The sequence below is a fragment of the Bos indicus x Bos taurus genome, chromosome 6 (assembly GCF_003369695.1).
Source record: "Bos indicus x Bos taurus breed Angus x Brahman F1 hybrid chromosome 6, Bos_hybrid_MaternalHap_v2.0, whole genome shotgun sequence".
Lineage (NCBI taxonomy): Eukaryota > Metazoa > Chordata > Mammalia > Artiodactyla > Bovidae > Bos > Bos indicus x Bos taurus.
This window is the reverse complement of record NC_040081.1, coordinates 85,773,247-85,796,568: the sequence shown is the minus strand read 5'-3', so window position 1 is coordinate 85,796,568 and position 23,322 is coordinate 85,773,247. Positions and strand designations below refer to the sequence as shown.

The window sequence follows — 23,322 nt, the reverse complement described above, 5'->3', positions numbered from 1 at the left end:
ATCACAGTAGATATAATATGCTGCAATTAATTTCTTATCCATCTTCCTACCAGTTTGTGAGAACCTGGAAAGAAGGAACTACTTTCATTATACATTTCTCAGGTCTAGTACAAAAAGTGCATTAATAAATATCTCTGAAATTAATGACTGTCAGAACAGATCACTCACTCCTTACTAAGATATGAGGTCAGATTCATGGTCAAAATTCAAGATAACTGTCACCAATAGAAATTGTAACGAGTAGAAAAGATTGTGGGGGGTGCTATTGAAATATGGTTCAGGCAGGGGAGGGAGGCTCAAGAAGAAAGGGACATACATGTATATGTATGACTGACTGAATTATGACTGATTCGCATTGTTGTATAGCAGAAACCAATATAAAATCATAAATAAATTTTCCACCAACTAAAAAAAAAAGAAGAAAATACAGTCCAATGTATAAATTCTGAATGGAGAGTAGGCCTAGGAGCTCACAAAGATGTCTGGAAGTTGTAAGAATGGAACAAGAATGGAGTTGGTGGAAGTAAAACTACTTTATTGAGTTTTTCCAGGGATAGTTCTTGTGATAGCTTAGACTTCTATCCCAAGTTTTATTTGAAGAAAAATACATAGAAAGCAGGTGCCATGGATTAGTTAATCCTTTTTCCTCCTTGAAATCTTGAGATTAATTTGATTATGTTAAATGGAATAATTTTGTGTAAATGAAGTATAATAAGTGATCATTATATAATTATATGCCAGGTGAATTATTTCACATGCAACCTTGCAAATAACAGTAGTGTATTTGCTCAAATGACTTCAATATAAATTAGTACTATTATACACTATTGCACTATTACACTATGTATACTATTATACACAATATAAGTTAGTACGGCAGACTCTAGTGTTTGTTATAAATGGAGCCTACAAGTAGAATTAAATTTGAAATATATATGAAGATTATTTTATTTTTTAGATTTTGGAATATTTTATTTGTAATAGTAAATAATGCTTCAGATAAAGATATACAACTTCTAAAAATATCCTTTCAGTACTTTGGTTTTTAAATGGAAAAATATATACATATGGTAAACAAGTTAATCACATATATACAATAAAAAACTTCTTCCTCTCATCCTAGACCCACAATTTCTCTCCAGATGTTGCTATTGTTAACAATTTCCAGAAATGCACTCAAGATTTTCTTTCCAAGTACAAGCTCAGACATGTGTGTGTTTGTTTACAAATATATGAGTGCATATAAATATAAATATACATATTCTAAGCAGAAATGGTAATATACTCTTCTGAACATGGTTTTTATTCTTCAGTATATGTTAGAGATCATGCCATATCAGCACATATAGATCCACTTCATTCTCTTTAATGGTTGTATAGTATTCCATTTTAATGACTAGACCTAATTTCTTAAATCATTTATTTAAATTGATGGTTAACTTTTATTCTCCCATTTTTATGATAGACAATGCTTCAGTGAATATTTCTGCACATATCTTGGCTTAAAGATTAAAGTACAGGTTTATATTTTTAATAGAAAAATATCCTATCCAATGTCCAATTTACTGTTGACTTTGTCATTGTTGTTACTTTTTTGTCAAATATAAATGTTACTTATAAAAGCAGCATTATATCTCTTAACCCACAAACGTATACACACATACACATACACACACATATATCATACAGATACAGGTGGGCATGTAGGTAGAGAGATAGACTATCAGGATTTTATGACACAGACTTTTGTTTTAAGTGTAGAGGGGAAAGCAGACTAAATGTAACATATAAGAAACCCATACTTATGGAATTCTCTGGAGGTCCAGTGGTTAGGACTCCGCACTTTCACTATCAAGGGCCTGTGTTTGATACCTGGTCGAGGAACTCAGATTCCATAATCTCCGTGGTGCGGTCAAAAGGAAAAAAAAAGAAATAGGTACTTCCAAGTCCCCTGGACTGGAGGAGATCAAACCAGTCAATCCTAAAGGAAGTCAATCCTGAATATTCATTGGAAAGACTGATGCTGAAGCTGAAGCTCCAATACTTTGGCCACCTGATGTGAAGAGCTGACTCACTGGAAAAGACCCTGATGCTGGTAAAGATAGAAGGCAGGAGGAGAAGGGACAACAGGGAATGAGATGGTTGGATGGCATCACCAACTCAACAGACATGAGTTTGAGCAAACACCGGGAGATGGTGAAAGACAGTGAAGCTGGTGTCCTGCAGTCCATCAGGTCACAGAGTTGGACACGACTGAGCGACTGATGAAAAAAGACCTCTTTACAGTGATGAGTCTCAATCCTCTGATGTCCTTCAGACCAGCAGGGTATATATATATATATCTGCCACAGACCCTAGAATATGCTTGGGCAGTAGTTATCTTAGAGCTTAGCCTTCAGCTTGGTATTTTCTAATTCAATAGAATTTATCTAGAAGAAAATTTTATTTTCCTGGGAAGGAAGCTGTTTTAAATCCTTAGATACATTATTAACAAATATTGAGGTGACTATATGCCAATTATATGTCAGTTAACCTATAAGTAAATACTGAGGTGGGATCAGAGGAAAGAAGCAGAATTAAAATACATTTCCTTTAAATAACATCTAAGAAAATAATAATAGTTGCCACTTATTTTTTTCTAAAGTGCCAAGTAACTCACAACTCTGTGCAGGAGTTAGTTAACATTATCTGCATCTTTGGCACCCCACTCCAGTACCCTTGCCTGGAAAATCCCACGGACGGAGGAGCCTGGTAGGCTGCAGTCCATGGGGTCTCGAAGAGTCAGACACGACTGAGCGACATCAGTTTTTTTCACTTTCATGCATTGGAGAAGGAAATGGCAATCCACTCCAGTGTTCTTGCCTGGAGAATCCCAGGGACGGGGGAGCCTGGTGGGCTGCCGTCTATGGGGTTGCACAGAGTTGGACACGATTGAAGTGACTTAGCAGCTTAGCAGCAGCATCTTTTAATTTAGGAAAACAAAGCTCAGAGAGATTAAGTAATGACCAACGTTACACTGCTAGACAGTGATATAGCCAGAACTTTATCAGACTCTCTGACTCTTAAGTCTTGTTTTTCCTAATTAAATTATTGTTAAAGAGGGAAAAACATTATTCTTCCAAATAGCATAGTAGATTCACCTTTCTTTCATGCCTCTTTTCCCCAGTGTCCTTTGATCCTTGTGACACTAGAGCTCATTTGTCTATTGTGCTTCCTTTTCCTTTTGCTCTCAGTTTAGAAACACAGTCTTCAGACATCATTTCACAGCAGGTGGAAAACTTGTCAAAAATCCCAAGTATAGCAGAATTACCAAATTTAAAAGTGATGAAACACTGCATAGACCATCACAGCAAGGGTACACAAGAAATTGCGAACACATTTGAGAACTGGATGACTGGAGGATAGTGGTTAGAGGCAAACCTTACTTTCGGTGTGTTTGTGTGTGTGTATGTGTGTGTGTGGGTTCTATAAACATGCTTGTATATGTGTGTATATATCATCTTGTATGGCTTGAATTTTATTTAAACGCTAAGTTCCTTAATTACCTACTTTAAAGAGATGATTATTCAGAAAGAGAGCTATTAACAAAGGCTTCTCAGGTATTTTGCATCCTGTGGTTGATGCTCAGAGCTTTGACCCTGTTTGCACCCTAGCTTTTGCCCTCCTAGGAAAAGCCGGTTGATGTAACTACTACGCAGTTCCTGACCAATCCAAAGTACTACCACCTGATCTTTGTAAATATGGCCAGAGGATGCCATAGCCCATCATTCCACTTTCTAAATATCCTCAGTTCAGTTCAGTTCAGTCGCTCAGCTTGTCCAACTCTTTTCGACCCCATGAACTGCAGCACGCCAGGCCTCCCTGTTTATCACCAACTCCCAGAGTTTACCCAAACTCATGTCCATTGAGTCAGTGATGCCATCCAATCATCTCATCCTCTGTCGTCCCCTTCTCCTCCTGCCTTCAATCTTTCCCAACATCAGGGTCTTTTCAAATGAGTCAGCTCTTTGCATTAGGTGGCCAAAGTATTTGGAGTTTCAGCTTCAACATCAGTCCTTCCAATGAACACTCAGGACTGATCTGCTTTAGGATGGACTGGTTGGCTCTCCTTGCAGTCCAAGAGTCTCTCAAGAGTCTTCTCCAACACCACAGTTCAAAAGCATCAATTCTTCGGTGCTCAGCTTTCTTTATAGTCCAACTCTCACATCCATACATGACTACTGGAAGAACCATAGCCTTGACTAGATGGACCTTTGTTGACAAAGTAATGTCTCTGCTTTTTAATATGCTGTCTAGGTTGGTCAGTGTGAATTTTACACAGAGGCACCAACTCAGCATCCATAGAGAATTCAGCTTTTTGACACCCTTATATATCTTCAGTTCAGTTCAGTTCAGTTAGTCACTCAGTCGTGTCCGACTCTTTGCGACCCCATGAATCGCAGCACCGCAGCACGTCAGGCCTCCCTGTCCATTACCAACTCCCAGAGTTCACCCAGACTCACATCCATCGAGTCAGTGACGCCATCCAGCCATCTCATCCTCTGTCGTCCCCTTCTCCTCTTGCCCCCAATCCCTCCCAGCATCAGAGTCTTTTCCAATGAGTCAACTCTTTGCATGAGGTGGCCAAAGTACTGCAGTTTCAGCTTTAGCATCATTCCTTCCAAAGAAATCCCAGGGCTGATCTCCTTCAGAATGGACTGGTTGGATCTCCTTGCAGTCCAAGGGACTCTCAAGAGTCTTCTCCAACACCACAGTTCAAAAGCATCAATTCTTCAGCGCTCAGCCTTCTTCACAGTCCAATTCTCACATCCATACATGACCACAGGAAAAACCATAGCCTTGACTAGATGAAACTTTGTTGGCAAAGTAATGTCTCTGCTTTTCAATATGCTATCTAGGTTGGTCATAACTTTCCTTCCAAGGAGTAAGCGTCTTTTAATTTCCTGGCTGCAGTCACCATCTGTAGTGATTTTGGAGCCCCAAAAAATAAAGTCTGACACTGTTTCCACTGTTTCCCCATCTATTTCCCTTGAAGTGATGGGACCGGATGCCATGATCTTCGTTTTCTGAATGTTGAGTTTTAAGCCAACTTTTTCACTCTCCACTTTCACTTTCATCAAGAGGCTTTTTAGTTCCTCTTCACTTTCTGCCATAAGGGTGGTGTCATCTGCGTATCTGAGGTTATTGATATTTCTCCCAGCAATCTTGATTCCAGCTTGTGCTTCTTCCAGTCCAGCATTTCAGTAAATCAATTTTTTGTGATAACTGTGTAGACATTATATTTTAACTCTACTGTGCTGTATGTCCTGACTTTTAAAAAATTAATTATTTTAATTGGAGGATAATTACTGTATAATATTGTGATGGTTTTTGCCATACATCAACATGAATCAGCCACAGTTATACATGTGTCCTGAAACCCCTCCCACCTCCCTCCTCACCCTATTCCTCAGTTGTCTCAGAGCACAAATGTCCTGACTCTTTACTGAACTACATCCTAATTCTTTTCCTCTCTAGAGCCTGACTCTGGTCCTCACTACATCCTGACTCTTCACCTCTCTATGGCCTGACCCTTTACCTCACTACATCCTGTCTCTTTTCCTCTCTATGGCCTGACTCTGGTCCTCACTACATCCTGATTCTGGCTTCCAGCTTGTTAATTTAAAAATATTTGCCATGGGAAAAAATGGACTACTAATATAAAATAATCCTTTTTTAAAAAAATTAATATTTCTTGACTGTATATTTCATTTAAACAATGAATCAGCTATTCTCTTTCCCAGATACTTAAATTTTAACAGACTAATTTTAATAAGTGAAGAAGCTGCAGTATTTGGAGGTTTATTGGTTGGTCATGTGTCAATCATTATTATTACTTTTACTCTGTCACAGAATGATTATCCAAATGCAATCTATGGAAAAGATAAAAATCAGTTACCATGGTCTTATTGGTGATGGACAGGGAAGCCTGGCATGCTGCAGTCCACGGGGTCACAAAGAGTTGGACACAACCGAGCAACCAAACTGAACTGATGGTGTTATTAATGTGAATATAAACCAAAGGACAAAGCTAACCTAAGAAACATATCATTGCATCAAAAACAAATCTTTGAACTTGTGGATCTAGTGGATCAATTTTTCCTGTCAGATGAAAGAATGAAGCAGTGATAGTGGTGATAAAATGCACCTTTGTCTTTCCTTGGAAGTAACTGGTAGCTTCAATTCCTGAAGTTCTTTTGTATCTACTCAATGTAATAAACTTCCTTTAATCTTAGATGATGAATAGCACCTTAATCACAGGTTACACAAATGGGCACTGTTTCTTTATGGTACTTGACTTCAGTTCCTTTTCCTTTTGCCACCCTAGGCTTATTGACATCCATGGTTCATGATTTTTTGTTTCTTTCAAATGCAAAGGCAGCTGTGGGGTGGGATCCTTTGAGATTAACTCAACTTCATTGCATATCAGAAGAAAGGTATGTTCACCTTTTGCAACTGAAGGGCACAGACAATAAAATGAGTCCCTTCATTTATTTGTTAGTAATCAGAACAATTGTCCCCTTCCAGCTCCTTTCCCAGCTCCTAATAATGTGCTCTTTAGAGCCAAGAGGGCTTCTTTTGAAGACATTCCTACTGATGGGAGGCGGTTGTTTTTCTCATTCTTTTTCCTTACTTTCCCCCAAATCCAGAGTGTATCTTTCTACCAATTTAGACTAGTTCTACCTCTGAAATTCTTGTCAGAGAAGCAGGCTGACACCCTGTCAGTGCTGTGCTGTGCCGTGCTTAGTCACTCAGTTGTGTCTGACTCTTTGCAACCCCATGGACTATAGCCCACCAGGCTCCTTTGTCCCTGGGATTCTCCAGGCAAGAATAATGGAGTGGGTGACCATTCCCTTCTCCGGGGGATCTTCCTGATCCAGGGATAGAACCTGGGTTTCCTGCATTGCAGGCAGATTCTTTACCATCTGAGCCATGAGGGAAGCCCATTTAGTACTGTGAAAGTGAAAAGTGAAAGTGAAAGTCGCTCAGTCGTGTCTGACTCTTTACGACCCCATGGACTACATAGTCCATGGAATTCTCCAGGCCAGAACACTGGAGTGGGTAGCCTTTCCCTTCTCCAAGGGATATTCCCAACCCAGGGATTGAACCTAGGTCTCCCGCACTGCAGACAGATTCTTTACCAGCTGAGCCACAAGGGAAGCCCATTTAGTACTGTAGTAAGTGCTAAATAACCATACTAGAAGAATACGTTTATATGGTTTATGATTAAATTATCATAGACAAGGTGCTGGAGCTCTCTCCTATTTAATCTCTGTATCTGAACTTGGATGCCTCTCCTCTTTCACCTTTCTAGGACCCCACACACCAATTATGCCTACTTTCTTCTAGTTACACAACTAAATTTTTATCACCAGACTCCTTTCCCAATATTTCAATATTACTCTCACTCAACTTAATCCAAACAAAGCAAAACATAGCCCACTTTTGACCTATATTTCCTTTACTGCCTTGAGCTTCCCTAGTGGTTCAAACAATAAAGAATCTGCCTGCCAATGCAGGGGACACAGGTTCGATCCCTGAACTGGGAAGATCCCACATGCTACAGAGTAACTAAGCCTATGCACCACAACTATCGAGCCTGTGCTCTGGAGCCTGGGAGCCACAACTACTGAGGCCACGTGCCACAACTACTGAAGCCTGCGTGCCCTAGAGCCCGGGCTAAGCAACAAGAGAAGCCATGGCAATGAGAAGCCAGCACACTGCAACTAGAGAGTGCCCTTGCTTGCTGTGAGATAAAGCCATGCAGCAATGAAGACTCAGCACAGCCAAAAATAAATAAAAAGATGAAGGCAAGACTAAATATGAGCAGAATTCCTAACATGTCCACATATTGTGATTTGTAGTAGTGATAATCTGTCAAGAAGAGCTAACCCATTTTCCTTCTTGAATGGGAGATCTAAGAAAAAACAATCTCTAAGATTCCTAAATGTTGTAGAAGACGTTCTCTTCTCTTTGATACTCCAGGTCCATAGAGCCAAGCCAGTCAGACATTTTTCTGTTCACTTTTGTTTTTGGTGAGGAAAGGTTTTCCAGGAAATACTGAACTTCCCTCTAAAAGTAGGCCAGAGTAAACAACTCAAACTTTAAATGCAATAATCTTGAAACTTTACATCTACTATTAAAAACAAGACAACAGGGCCAAAATGGAGTCAGTTATGCTAAGCCTCACATTTTCTGCTTTCCCAGAAACAGAATCTTCAGTGAGTCAGTCAGGAATTACCTTTTCCCCACTAGGGATATAATCTTCCTGATAGACCCCAACCAACCCCTGATAGACCTCAACCCCCTAAAGGAAAGAGACCTTGGCACAACCAATCCACTTTTTGCTAGCATAATTTGTTTGTCCTGCCCTCTTCTGCCTAGAAAAGTCTTTCATTTTGTACAGCTCCTGTACAAAAGGGAGCTCCTTTTTACCTGCTAGATGGGATGCTGCCCAATTCATGAATTGTTAAAACCAGGAAGATCTTTAAATTATACTCTGTTGAATTTTGTTTTTTAATGCAACTAATCTGAATGTCATTTTTTCCTAAGTCATCAGTTTAAGATGAATAATGAAAGTGTGATTGACATGATCTTTGGAGTTTGCTTTAAAATATTCCAATTAAGGATGAAAAAAAAAGGTTGGGAGTGGTGGTGAAGGCAGATGCAACAAGAATGAAAAATGTTGATAATTTCTGAAAGTCTAGAAATTTACCACCCTTTAGAGATTTTCCACAACAAAGTTTTAAAATTTTAGTTTTTTTCTATTTTTCACTCTCTGATTTTTTTTTTTTCCCCCTACTAAAACTTGAGATGCTTGCCTATGGACAGAGGAGCCCGGTGAGCTACAGTCCATGCCATGTCAAGAGTCGGACAGGCCTTAGCAACTCAACATCATGGATTTGTCAGTTTCTGTTATGTGAGTACTGTAAGAGGCTAAAGAATTAAAAGCATTATTTGTGATTAAAAAAAAACAACACACAAAACCTGAGGGGGTTCTGGCCACAGGAAGAAAACAGCACAAGCAGTGCTTCGCAAACCTCTGCTTGTCTATTCGTGAATACACTGAATGCTCAGGGGACCCTCTGATCTGTTACACACGTTTCACTTGAAAGCAGAGCGTTCCTATGAAACCTGTTGGAAGCCAAAATGGCATAAAGGGAGCAAACAATTACCCCAGCACACATCTTGCTAACGCGATAAAGCACAGACGCTCAAAGACGCAGTTCAAAGCTATGGCAGGGAGATGTTGAGTAGTTTCCCAAGAGAAAGCGTGGTGATGCCACCTCAGCCTGTATCAAGGCTGCTGCAAAACGCTGTTATTTTCAATTTTCGTCTTTTCACATTAAAAAAAATCACAGCTACTAACAAAAATAGGTACTAATGTGGGTCTTCCATAAAAGCTAAGTGACCTGGAGTGAATTTTCCAACACCGGAAGAATATCTATATACGTTATTAGCATATAACTATCTACAGATTTCATTTTACAACTAATAAAGTTGGCTTTCCGCACATAACCCAAGCTGGGCCGGGGGTGGGGGGAGCGTTATTAAATCTCCGCCGGCATCTCAATTATAACCAGAGTATCACAATTTCCTCCAGAAGCGGCGCTTTGGCACTTCACCTCACAAGGCGGGAGAAACCGCCCGGCGTCGGACGTCTCCAGCGGGCAATCCTCTCAGAACCGGAAGTCCTCTTCTCGCCTCAGTTTCCACAAAGTGAAAGAACCGCCGGCGGGTCGTACCGGTCCCCGGCCCCTCCCTACCCGCGGGCAGCCACGCCCCGAGGGCGGAGACCGGGCGGAGCCGCGAGCTCTCCTCCGCCTCCTCCCGACTCGCCGCTGCCCCCGGTGCCGGCGGCGCATGTGCCTGGCCACCCCTCCCCGGCCCTGGATTCCACTTCCTCTCCGCTGGCGCTGCCGCCGCAGCCGCCTTCAGGCCCCGCGCCGCCTCCGGAGTCCATGGCCGGGACGCGCTGGGTGCTCGGGGCGCTGCTCCGAGGCTGCGGCTGCAACTGCAGCAGCTGCCGGCGCACCGGCGCCGCCTGCCTGCCCTTCTACTCGACTGCCGGCTCCTTTCCCTCGGGAGTCTCGGGTCGCCGCCGCCTGCTGCTGCTGCTCGGGGCCGCCGCGGCCGCCGCCTCTCAGACGCGGGGCTTCCAGAGCGGGCCTGTGACCGCCGGGAGGCTGGCGGGCCCTCCCACAGCGGCCGCGTCCGCCGCCGCCGCCGCGGCCGCTGCCTCGTACCCGGCCCTGCGCGCCCCTTTGCTGCCGCAGTCACTGGCGGCGGCTGCGGCGGGCCCGGCGCGGGGTTACAGCCAGGTACGTGGGTGCCGAGAAGGGCCGCGCGCCGGACCCTCCCCCGGCCGCGCGCCCGCGCCCCTCGGCGTGCGTCTCGCCGGCGCGCGCGGGGTTCCGCGGCACGCGCCGCACCCCCCTTCCGCTCCCACCCCCGCCCGCCCAGTCCTCCTATTGGGCCCCAGAACAAGGGACGCTTTCCCAGGCCTCGGGTTTTCTCCTTGTTTTTGTTCTCCTCTCGAGTCTGTGGTCGGTTGGGCAGTGTAAGTGTGACTGGGGGTGAATGTTGAGGCCTTGTTTCCCGCCGGCCTATGGTAGGTTTTGTGAGGCGGTCTCCGTCCCCGCCGCGCATCCCTGTCGCTCCCCGCCCCCCGGTCGTGAAGTTGGGAGGCTGGACCCCCGGAGGGTCGGGACTTTATGTGTCGCTCGAGCACTAGGCCTGGGCGGCCCTCGGCGCACCTCGCCGTCTGCTGCTGAGAAGCTTCCCGCACTCGCGTGGGCAGGGTTGGTGGGGGGTTGGGGGCACAAGCAGGCTGGTCCCCGGCGCTGTGCTCGCTCTCGAGTCCCGGGGGAAAGGCGGGTTGCCCCAGTTACTGAAGGTCACCTCCGCCTCTTCTGACGGAAGGTCCTTTAGGACCGTGGGTCACCGCCGGTGGGAAGGACAGCTTGGAGACCGATATGGGGGGAGGGGGGCCGAGGAGAGGAGGTGTCTGGGGCTGAGGATGACCTGGGGACCCAGGAGTGAGTCTACAGTAATTTACTTGATTTTTTAGTAAGTGTGTACAGATTGCAAATATTTTGTGCCTCATAGGAAGCTTTCCTTCTGCTTGTTAACGTGGCGTCTGGGAAATGTCAGCACACTTTTTTTGACTAACATGTTCCTGATGCCTTGGGTCGTATTTATCTTAATTCAGTTTTTGCTTCTCCTTGAACTTCGGGAAACTGGGAAGCTGATCAGCATGGCTGCTGTCTGCCAGTGGCTGAGCTAATGGATTTGAATCTGGGCCCAATAGTTTTTGCTGCCCTTTTTTGTAAAAGCTTGTGATGCTTATGGAATTCTGGGAAAATGGGGAATGTTGTTTTGATTAAAAGAAAATAGTATGCCTTTGTGACCTGGCTGCTCTTTTTTTCTGATATTTTTTTCTGTGAATTTAGCTAATATAATGATATGTGTTGAGCCTTTACTAGTATTATACTGTGCTTGCATTATTGATTCCTTAAAATTGTGTGTAAATCTTCGTGAAAATGACAGGAACATAAAAAAGCATGAAGTACCTCTCTTCAGTAGAGTGCAAGTCACTTGACTTAGAGCCTGTCTTCCCGTGTTGATAATCGTAGTGCTTGTTGCATTCTTATTAAATATGTATCAGGCCTTTGCTACACGTTCACATTTATCATTGACTCCTTAAAATTAGACAAGTTTTCATGTAAATGGTAGGATGGTACAAAGGAATCTGTTTCCTTAGCCTAGTAGAGTGCAAGTCTTAAAACCTGAGTTGTCTTCCCTGGTTATGGTTGTGGTGCTCGTTAGAACCTTGTTATGTTCCACTTTTTGTTTAGTTTCGTAAAATATAGTTTTTTGCATGTGTCTCAAGCTCCAGTTACCTCACACTACTGCTTTTGTGATTAATGATCTTTTCCTTGACAGTTGACCTGACATACCAGTTGACAGGTTAATCTTTGCAAGTATCCTGCTGACTTGTTGATTTATACACTCCTAAATGTCTTTTATTAGCTCCCCTTTGCCTACCAGTTTAAGGACACACACTGAGCTTAACACTCAAGTCCTCTGCTGTGTGGTACCCAGTTCCTTTTGCAAGCTCATCTTCTTTGGCTCCTAATTGCACCCTGCAGTTTAGCTAAATGCAATTATTGCTGTTTTGCAAATGGGCTTCTGTTCCTACTGTTTGTTCCCCTTCTCAGACTGGACTGTCTGGCCCTTATATATTGCTCTCAGAATTCTAGCCTGCCTTCAGTGTTCATCTCATATCTTGTCTTGATTCTTTTGTTTGTGCTCTGTTTTCAATTTCTATAATATCTTTTATCGTAACTATAAACTTAAAACATCTTGTCCGTGTCCTTGTCCTATGCTACATGGTAAGCTTTTTGAGATGGAGGCCCAGTTATGGCCTACTGTGGTTAGGAGGTGTTTAAATATATGTCAAATTGAAGGGACCTCTCTTGTCCCGCTTTAACTAAAACACTATTAGGTGTAATTTAAGATTGATAAATTTAAAAACAAGCCTGGAATAAAATTTATATTCTGCCAAGCCATTATGCTGTGTATGCTTCTTGCTTTAGGACAATGTAAGCCAGAACAGGATGAGTTAGATTTGTGAATTTTCCTGGCCTCTGAAATAACTAATTGTCCCTAAAGAATAACATTCAGAGTCTTTTTGTAGAAATAAACATTTGCTAAGTACGTGTTCAAGATATATTTCTGCAATTCTTCATTTCTCTTGGAAGGAATCCAAAACTACCTACCTGGAGGATCTTCCACCTCTCCCTGAGTATGAATTGCCTCCGTCCAAGTTGGGAGAGGAAGTGGATGATGTTTATCTCATTCGAGCTCAAGGATTGCCATGGTCTTGCACTGTAGAAGATGTGCTTAGCTTTTTCTCAGGTATATTGTATGTATGTTTTAAATATGTAACTTTGGGACTCCACTGCAATCCAGTGGTTTAGACTCTGCTTCCACTGCAGGGGCACAGGTTTGATCTTTAATGGAGGGGGGGACTAAGATCCCATGTGCCACATGGTGTGGCCAGAAAAAAAATTGTAATTTCATTTGCGTAAAAGGTACTCCCATAAAATCCAAGTTAGACTATGCTGTAGACATCTTATTTGATGGATGGAAATTGTCTCATTCTGAGGACATCATATGTATTATTTGTCATATATACCAGATTTAAAGACCTTAAATATAGCAAAAATTTTAATGTTAAAACTATATGGTGTGAAACCAGTTTTTTCAGAAGTTTTAATGTGTGCATAACCTGTTAGTGGAAATATGTTAGTGAGAATATACTTCAGTAGTTCTTTGTAACACATATATTGTTGTTGTTGTTCCCTTAATAACATGTTTGAAGGTTTATGTATTTATGGTTGATTTTAAGCTTTTGTATCTTCCTCTGATTTTTAATTTTCCTGCTCCTTAAGAGGCTTCTAGAAGATGCTGGCTTAAATGTTACATGTTAAATAAACATGTAATACTATATTAAGTACCTATGTGCATTGTATTTACATCTTCAACTTGCTCCCAATATAAGGAGTGCACAGTTTGGGGATGTCTTTTCTTTGGTAATGAAAAAGAGGAAAAGTTAAATTATGTTGCAGAGTTATTCTGATAGATATTTTAGAGTTCTTATGGATATGGTCATAACAAAGAAGACACTTATGCATAAACCTAACCATATTTTAATTCCTTGAATGATGTCAAACCAATTGTAGAAACATTTGGAAGGACATATTAATCACATTTTGTGTTGAGCCTAGCCTGATTTGCCATTTACTGATCATGAGGTCATAAACTTATGTGCTAAAGTTTGCTTATCTTTTCCACACGAAACATTTAAAGAGGCCACTACCATCATTAGCATTTGGATGCCTTTGGTGCTGAGGGTTTGTGTAAGGAAAATGGCAGGCAGTTTGGATCCTGCTTCATTTTGTTGTTGGAAGATTGCAACTCTGATTACTTGTATTGATATGATTGAGCTAAAACTTTGATTTCTGGTTTTGATTGATTTTACTCACAAACTTTCAGACTGCAGAATTCGCAATGGTGAGAATGGAATTCATTTCCTCTTAAATAGAGATGGGAAACGAAGGGGTGATGCCTTAATTGAAATGGAGTCCGAGCAGGATGTGCAAAAAGCCTTAGAAAAACACCGCATGTACATGGGGCAGCGGTATGTGGAAGGTACGTGGAGTCATATTATTGCTTTTTGGAATCATTACATTAAACTGTACTTTACAAAGCAGTTTCATTTGATCCTATGTTAAATATTATGAATAGTGAAGTAGTTAGATACTATGAATAACCCTTTTCCAAGGTGGGAAAATGAAGCTAAAAATAACCTGTTTCTTGTCTGTAAAACGAGGATGTTGACAAAGTTTACCTCTGATGTTGTGATGTTACAGCTGGCTCATGGTAAACATCTGAAAATGTCCTTTATTATTTTCACCAGAGAAGTATTATTACGTATGTTTTTAGATTCTTATATAATCTACCCAGTGTGATTATTTTTTAAATGGATTCTTTGTTATATAAATTTTGCATACCTTTTTTTTTTTTGCTTAGTCTATGAGATAAACAATGAAGATGTGGATGCCTTAATGAAGAGCCTGCATGTCAAATCTGCACCTATGGTAAATGATGGAGTGGTTCGCTTGAGAGGACTTCCTTATAGTTGCAACGAGAAAGACATCGTAGATTTTTTTGCAGGTGCTTTTCAGTTATATCATGTTTGGGCCCTCATATCATCTTCCTCCCAGCTCCCCTAGTGGCTTAGTGGTAAAGAATCTGCCTGCCAGTGCAGGAGACTTCAGTTCAGTCCCTGGGTCAGGAAGATGCTTTGGAGAAGGAAGTGACAATCCACTTCACTATTCTTGCCTGGGAAATCCCATAATTGGGAGACTGGCAGGCTAGAGCCCATGGAGTCACAAAGAGTCAGACACGACTAAGTCACTAAAGAACAGCAACAGTCTTCTCCCTCCGTTGTTTCCTTTTATCTTAGGTGAACATTTTCCTAGTCAGTCAGTTCAGTGGTATTCAGTTGCTAAGTCGTGTCTGACTCTTTGCAACGCCATGGACTGCAGCAACGCCAGGCCTCTCTGACCATCGCCAACTCCTGGAGTTTACTCAAAATCATGTCCATTGAGTCGGTGATGCCATCCAACCATCTCGTCCTCTGTCTTTCCCTTCTCCTCCCGCCTTTAGTCTTTCTCAGCATCACAGTCTTCTCAATTGAGTCAGTCCTTCACATCAGGTGGCCAAAGTATTGGAGTTTGAGCTTCAGCATGAGTCCTTCCAAAGAATATTCAGGGTTGATTTCCTTTAGGATGGACTGGTTGGATCTCCTTGCAGTCCAAGGGACTCTTAAGAGTCTTCTCCAACACCACAGTTCAAAAGCATCAATTCTTTGGTGCTCAGCTTTCTTCACAGTCCAATTCTCACATCCATACATGACCACTGAAAAAACGATAGCTTTGACTGGACGGACCTTTGTTGGCAAAGTAATGTCTCTGCTTTTGAATATGCTGTCTAGGTTGGTCATAGCTTTTCTTCCAAGGAGTAAGCGTCTTTTAATTTCATGGCTGCAGTCACCATCTGCAGTGATTTTGGAGCCCAAAAAAATAAAGTCTGCCACTGTTTTCACTGTTTCCCCATCTATTTGCCATGAAGTGATGGGACCGGATGCCAAGATCTGTTTTCTGAATGTTGAGTTTTAAGCTGCTAACTTTTTCACTCTCCTCTTTCACTTTTATCAAGAGGCTCTTCAGTTCTTCTCTTTATGCCATATGGGTGGTGTCATTTGCATATCTGAGGTTATTGATATTTCTCCTGGCAATCTTGATTCCAGCTTGTGCTTCATCCAGCCCAGTGTTTCTCATGATGTACACTTTGCATATAAGTTAAATAAGCAGGGTGACAATACACGGCCTTGACGTACTCCTTTTCCTATTTGGAACCAGTCCATTTTTCCATGTCCGGTTCTAACTGTTGCTTCCTGACCTGCATACAGATTTCTCAAGAGACAGGTCAGCTGGTCTGGTATTCCCATCTCTTAAGAATTTTCCACAGTTTATTGTGATCCACACAGTCAAAGGCTTTGGCATAGTCAATAAAGCAGAAATAGATGTTTTTCTGGAACTCTTGCTTTTTCGATGATCCAGTGGATGTTGGCAATTTGATCTCTGCTTCCTCTGCCTTTTCTCAAAGTAGCTTGAACATCTGGAAGTTCACAGTTCATGTACTGTAGAAACTGGCTTGGAGAATTTTGAGTATTACTTTACTAGTGTTTGAGATGAATGCAATTGTGCAGTGGTTTGAGCTTTCTTTGGTATTGCCTTTCTTTGGAATTGGAATGAAAACTGACCTTTACCAGTCCTGTGGCCACTGCTGAGTTTTCCAAATTTGCTGGCATATTGAATGCAGCACTTTCACAACATCATCTTTTAGGATTTGAAATAGCTCAACTGGAATTCCATCACCTCCACCGGCTTTGTTCATAGTGATGTTTCCTAAGGCTCACTTGTTTACAGGAGAAGTCTTCATTTGAAGTTCCAATATTTGTAGATTATATAAGTATTTTGACCTATCATGCTAATCTTTGAGGGTGTCACATTTAAAAGTGATTTCACATGAAGTTTTTATTTTTTTCTATGAGGAAAACATTCTTTCATAAAAGTGGCTGTATTTGTCTAAGACAGCAATTTATATGATTTAAAGGCATTATTATCTAATTCTTAGCAAGATATGCATCAGCAGTGATGTTAGTCTAAATTTCTATTTCACCTAATGTGTAATTAATGGCAAAAAACAAAGAGAGAGAGAGTTGTGTGTTTTAGATGGACTGCTTGGACCCTAAACATCCTGGGAATAGGTGAGTGTTATTGGCTTTTTACTGCATAATAATTTTCTTCCCATTAGGTGGGTATAGGCTTTGAGACTGGCAAACTAGCTGTACAGTTTTACTAATAAAAAAGAAATTTTTAGAATGTGATTGAATGTATTAAGTTGTAAGACTAAAACAGCTCTTGTTAGCAGCACTAATTTGTAATAATTTTTGGACACCTAGGACTGAATATAGTAGACATTACTTTTGTCATGGATTATAGAGGGAGAAGAAAAACAGGAGAAGCCTATGTGCAGTTTGAAGAACCAGAAATGGCCAGCCAAGCCCTTTTGAAACACAGGGAAGAAATTGGCAACCGGTGAGTGAAGCAGATAGTAATGATGTAAAAAGATCAAACATTGGGTCATTTTCATAAACACAGTGTAACATGACTGTTAAATTATTTCAGTACAGACATGAGTTGTCAGATGTCCATCACTTAGATGAATAAATTGTTAACATTTGTTACATTTGCTGCATCTGTTTTTTCAGTTTATGTCTTTTTTTTTTAACATCTCAATATTTATTATCTAATGCCAGTCCATAATCACATTTTCCTGTTTATACCCAAAGGTATAACCCAATAGGTTATACCTATTTATACCTTTTCTAGTTGCCTTCTTTTTCCCCACCAAAATCTAGACATGGTCCACACGTTACATTTGATTATTATGCTTGCAGTTCTATTAAGTTTGAGCAAATCCCCTTTCCCTTTTTATTCCCTTCTCCTTTTTATTATTTTTTTCCCCCATTAGGCCATGCCATGCAGCTTGTGGGATCTACATTCCCCAATTAGGGATTGAACCCACGCCTACAGCAATAAAACACTGAGTCCTAGCCACTTGACCACCAGGGAATTCACCGCCCCCCGCTTTTAATATCCAGTTGGCTTTTGAAGAAATTGAATCAGTGGTTCTGTATAGTGTCTCACATTCTGTATTTATATTTTTGCTTCCTCATGGTGTCCTTTAACTTACTCCTTTGTATCCTGTGTTATTTCCTGGTAACTAGATGTTAAAATCTTGGATTTATTCAGGTTAACATTTTGATATGAATACTCTATAGAGGCTTACCAGGTGCTCAGTGGTAAAGAATCTGCCTACCAATGCAAGAGATGCGGGTTTGATCCCTGGGTTGGGAAGATCCATGCTAGAAGAGGAAATGACAACCCACTCCAATATTCTTGCCTGGAAAATTCCATGGACAGGAACCTGGTGGGCTAGAGTCCATGCGGTCACAAAGAGTTGGACACAACTAAGCACGAGTTAGAACTGGACATGGAACAACAGACTGGCTCCAAATAGGAAAAGGAGTACATCAAGGCTGTATATTGTCACCCTGTTTATTTAACTTATATGCAGAGTACATCATGCGAAATGCTGAGCTGGAAGAAGCACAAGCTTGAATCAAGATTGCCAGGAGAAATATCAATAACCTCAGATATGCAAATGACACCACCCTTATGGCAGAAAGTGAAGAAGAAGTAAAAAGCCTCTTGATGAAAGTGAAAGAGGAGAGTGAAAAAGTTGGCTTAAAGCTCAACATTCAGAAAATGAAGATCATGGCATCCGGTCCCATCACTTCATGGGAAATAGATGGGGAAACAGTGGAAACAGTGTCAGACTTTATTTTTGGGGGCTCCAAAATCACTGCAGCCATGAAATTAAAAGACACTTCCTCCTTGGAAGGAAAGTTATGACCAACCTAAATAGCATATTGAAAAGCAGAGACATTACTTTGCCAACAAAGGTCCATGTAGTCAAGGCTGTGGTTTTTCCTGTGGTCATGTATGGATGTGAGAGTTGGACTGTGAAGAAAGCTGAGCGCCAAAGAATTGATGCTTTAGAACTGTGGTCTTGGAGAAGACTCTTGAGAGTCCCTTGGACTGCAAGGAAATCCAATCAGTCCATTCTGAAGATCAGCCCTGGGATTTCTTTGGAAAGAATGATGCTAAAGCTGAAACTCCAGTACTTTGGCCACCTCACGCAGAGTTGACTCATTGGAAAAGACTCTGATGCTGGGCGGGATTGGGGGCAGGAGGAGAAGGGGATGACAGAGGATGAGATGGCTGGATGGCATCACTGACTTGATGGACGTGAGTCTGAGTGAACTCTGGGAGTGATAGCAGTGGGAGAAGATGCTATAGACAGGGAGGCCTGGCGTGCTGCAATTCATGGGGTTGCAAAGAGTCAGACACGACTGAGCGACTGAACTGAACTGAAGCACGAACACAATAAATCTCCTTAGTAAATTTAAGAAATGTTGCCCATCTAGGTCTGTAAATGCAGATGACTCCTATAATTTGAGCTTGATAACCTAATTTGGAAAAGCATTGTTCAGAAGAAGGAAACTGGTTCCAGAAGCCTGAATTTAATAGTTCCACAGCCATACAGAAAGCAAGTTAGAACAGACATTTAGTTCATGAATTCTCCTTAGCCTCTAGTTAAGACCTGAGGCAAGTTAGCTCCTCGTATACAGTGACTTTTAATGTCTTGGCAGATACGATGAATTTTCACAGAAATGATTTGTAAGGCCTCAAGAGATTATTAATCAACTGTATTAAAAAATAACAAAACCTTTCTTAACAGATTCTTTTTATATGTACAGTTGACCTTTGCATATTTGTCCTTGTGGAGTGAAATGGGGTGAAAACATTGGTAAAAGGAAACTGTTAACTTATGGAGGATTAAATCGTTGACCTGGTCTGTTGAGAGTACTTTTTCATGGGCTGATGTCTATGTCCATTCTTACTTTTCTCCCCACCTGTTATCTTTGGACACCCATGTTTGTTGACCTTTGGAAATATATATGCATATTTTATTTTAAAAGAGTTCACTATGAAGTTAATTTGTACCATTTGCACATATTCACTTTTGTTTTGACATAGATATATAGAGATATTTCCAAGCAGAAGGAATGAAGTTCGAACACATGTTGGTTCTCATAAGGGAAAAAAAATAGCATCTTCTCCCACTGCTAAATATATAACTGAGCCAGAAATGGTCTTTGAAGAGCATGAAGTAAATGAGGATATCCGACCCATGACAGCTTTTGAAAGTGAGAAGGAAATAGGTAAGGACTTGCCTCTTATTGAAATTCATTGGGTCTGCGTTGTATGTTTTGATATTTGTTTAAAAAAAAACTGTTTTATGACCATGTTGTATGACATTGTAATAGTATAGGATAAAGGGTATTGAGGTAAATATTTAACATGTCTTTGAGTATAGTGTGTACTGTGAATACACAGTCTTCCCTCAGTATTCACAGGGGATTGGGTCCAGGACTCGTCATAGATACCAGAATCGATGAATGCTCAAGTCTGATAGTCAGCCCTCTGTATCCAGAGTTTCCAGGGTATGAAGGGTTGACTGTACAGGCCGAAGATACAGGTTTTTAAAAACTTTACTTATTTTTTTGTAGATTCTGTGTCAAAAGCCAGTTTTCACATATATAACAAAAAGAAGTAAGTTTGTCAGCATTTTAAACTTAAGCTGGGAAAAGATGTGTGTAAGAGAGCAGGATTGTTGACAAAGGAAGGAATGTTGTCTGCCTCCGTGTTTAATTATTCCTTTGATTCTTAATCCTAAAACAGTGTTTAGAATCTTGAAAGTTTGATAAATACGTTCTAAGTTTGTGCCCTAGAAATATCCCATTACCATATTAATTTTTTTTAAGTGATTGTAACCCAGGAAATTTCTTGCCTTTATTTTTCATTCATAATTGTTTTTCCTTCTCTTTGTTGTTAGAAAAAGATACGTTCTTTATAATCTGGTAATGGTTTGAGACACTAAATCCTTATAAGTGTTCAGGTGATATCTGTTAGGTGGGGGAAATTTCAGATGATTGGCTTTTAAATGGAAGCCCTCTTCCTTACTATTTGAAGAGGAATTGAGGATTTTGAAATTAAAATAAAAAAAAAAAAAAAAGAAAATCATTCATAATTGCAGTCTGCGAATAACTCTGAAGCTTTGATGTTCCTGACAGTGCTTTTTGTTCCACTTCTCAGAATTGCCTAAGGAGATGTCAGAAAAGATACCAGAGGCTGTTGATTTTGGAACTACGTCTTCACTACATTTTGTCCATATGAGAGGATTGCCTTTCCAAGCCAATGCCCAAGACATTATAAATGTGTGTGGCAGTAAGATATCCAATCTCAATAGCTTTGAATAATAGTTCTGAAGTTTTGAATTTCTATTTGGGGAAGGTAGAGCAAGATGGCATCTCCATGACTCTGGAAGCTTGTTTTATTTTTGTTAGCTGAGAAGTGTGGGTTTTATTACATTTTCAAGTCATCTATAATGGCATAAAACGATTTTACAGATGCAGAATTATATGGTATAGGTTTAGTATTCAAAGTAAAAAAGCTTGGTTTTCTCTAAATTAGTTCAGTTAATTTTTGAGTTTAAAAAAAGACTCAGCTTTTCTCACATTGTAATTATCTAATAGACATGAATCTACTTATCCTAAATGCCTGGAGCTTTCAGTTGACCATATAACCTTCTTGCATCCAGCTTCCCTGATTTTTGAGAAAAGAAATTTTAAAAATATTTTATGATAGATATTATGTGAAATGAAAAGATACGAAACAACAAAGTACTTACTGATTTTCTGAACTTGAGGATGTATACTTAAGGTAGATCCAAAGCTGGAGCCTTCAGTTAGCAGGGGGTCATCAGAATTGTCATTATTTCAAAGAGCCTAATAGAAATCATATCTTTACCCAAATGAAGGTTGCACAATCTCTTTAAAGAATTGCTTTCTGTTGCTTTGGTTTGGAATATTAACCACTCAATGTGGTAGCTCTGTTTAGGTGGTGCTGGTAAGAAAATGATTATTAGCTGCATGTCTGATTAAAACATGGTAAAAATGAATGATTATTAAGAAATGAAGTATTTTTGTTGGGTGATTTTTTAGAAACACAGAAGGATGTATATGGGAGGAATAATAAATGTAGTCTTTGTTGGTATAAAGGAAAGTTTGAAAACTATTTGTATATTATTGTATTTATAGTGTAAGTTCTCTATGAACAGATATTTGAAATATAACCTTGAGTTCTAAGAAGATCAGAAGAGCCAAATGAAATGGTAGATGTGTAATTACATAGTTGCTTAAAGAGATTTCCTAAAAATAAATTTATTAGATGTATGAATTAGAGTCTGAAAGAAAAGTGCAGGGCCACCAGACTTGTAGAAATTGGACCTAGTAACATTATGTTCCTTTTGGCTCTCTTTGTTTAGTTTTTTGCTCCATTGAAGCCTGTTAGAATCACCATGGAATACAGTTCCAGTGGGAAGGCCACTGGAGAAGCTGATGTGCACTTCGATACCCATGAGGATGCTGTTGCAGCTATGCTCAAGGATCGGTCCCATGTTCGTAAGTGCTGCACATGATTTTTGTTATCAGTCTTGACAACAAATCCCTTTTACTGTTGTAGAGTTTACCCAGAAGTCTTTCATGGGGGAACTGTATTCTGCTAATACTATTAAATAAATGTAAAGAAGACAAAACTCTACCTTATAATGAGAAACATTTATTTGTCTATTTACTATTCTGAATATTTCTATCCAGAGTTAGGTTTTGTTTTGTTTTCGTTTTTAACTAAGGAAAGGATGGGACAGAGGGTTTGAGTTACTGGCTAAACTCAAAAAAATGGCTACAGTATTACTTCTGCCTTTGTAACTTTTTAAAAATGGACCCTTTTATGTTATTCTCAGATCATAGGTATATTGAATTGTTCCTGAATTCATGTCCGAAAGGAAAATAAAACTTCAAAGGATTCCAGATAATAAGGTAAATTTAAGAGGTAGAATTGTGGAAATTATTTTCAGTTGATAAATTAATCATTAACTCACTAATTTGTAATATGTAAAACCATTCTCTTTTTAATAAAGATCAAACTAATCATGATTGAAGCCTTACTATAAGAAATGAAATTCTCCTGGGAAATAGAATTCATTATGATCGTACAATGGCTTGATTTTCCTATTAGAATCTCTTTGCATCGTTCCCAGCATTCATCATTCTGTGTGCCTAAAAATAATTTTTCACCTTTAGTAACTGTATATTATATTATAATACACTGAAAATGTGCCTCATATTAGCTTGTCTTCCTAAAAAATTAACTCACATTTCTTAGTTCTAAGATACAGCCTTGTCTAACTCAGTGAAACTATGAGCCATGCCTTGTAGGGCCACGCAAAATGGACAGGTCATGGTAGAGAGTTCTAACAAAATGTGGTCTAATGGAGAAGGAAATGGCAAACCACTTCAGTATTGCCTTGAGAACCCCATGAACAGTATGAAAAGGCAAAAAGATATAACACTGAAAGATGAATTCCCCAGGTCTGTAGGTGCCTGGTATGCTGCTG

General features: G+C 40.3%; 1 protein-coding gene across 3 annotated transcripts in view; it reads left to right on the top strand.

The window, feature by feature from the left end:
• GRSF1 (G-rich RNA sequence binding factor 1) overlaps window positions 1-23,322 on the top strand; it is a 39,388-nt gene that overhangs the window by 6,845 nt on the left and 9,221 nt on the right. The window contains exons 1-9 of one of the 3 annotated variants that reach the window (XM_027544693.1): window positions 9,880-10,361; window positions 12,804-12,960; window positions 14,101-14,256; window positions 14,638-14,781; window positions 17,138-17,273; window positions 19,842-20,026; window positions 20,961-21,082; window positions 22,192-22,327; window positions 22,669-22,744. In XM_027544693.1, coding sequence (XP_027400494.1) covers window positions 10,002-10,361; window positions 12,804-12,960; window positions 14,101-14,256; window positions 14,638-14,781; window positions 17,138-17,273; window positions 19,842-20,026; window positions 20,961-21,082; window positions 22,192-22,327; window positions 22,669-22,718 — 1,446 coding nt within the window. In that variant the 5' untranslated portion in view covers window positions 9,880-10,001 and the 3' untranslated portion in view covers window positions 22,719-22,744. Of the gene's footprint in view, window positions 1-9,879; window positions 10,362-10,505; window positions 10,652-12,803; window positions 12,961-14,100; window positions 14,257-14,637; window positions 14,782-17,137; window positions 17,274-19,841; window positions 20,027-20,960; window positions 21,083-22,191; window positions 22,328-22,668; window positions 22,745-23,322 lie in introns of those variants that run through there. The other 2 variants (XM_027544694.1, XM_027544695.1) reach the window with 2 other exon arrangements.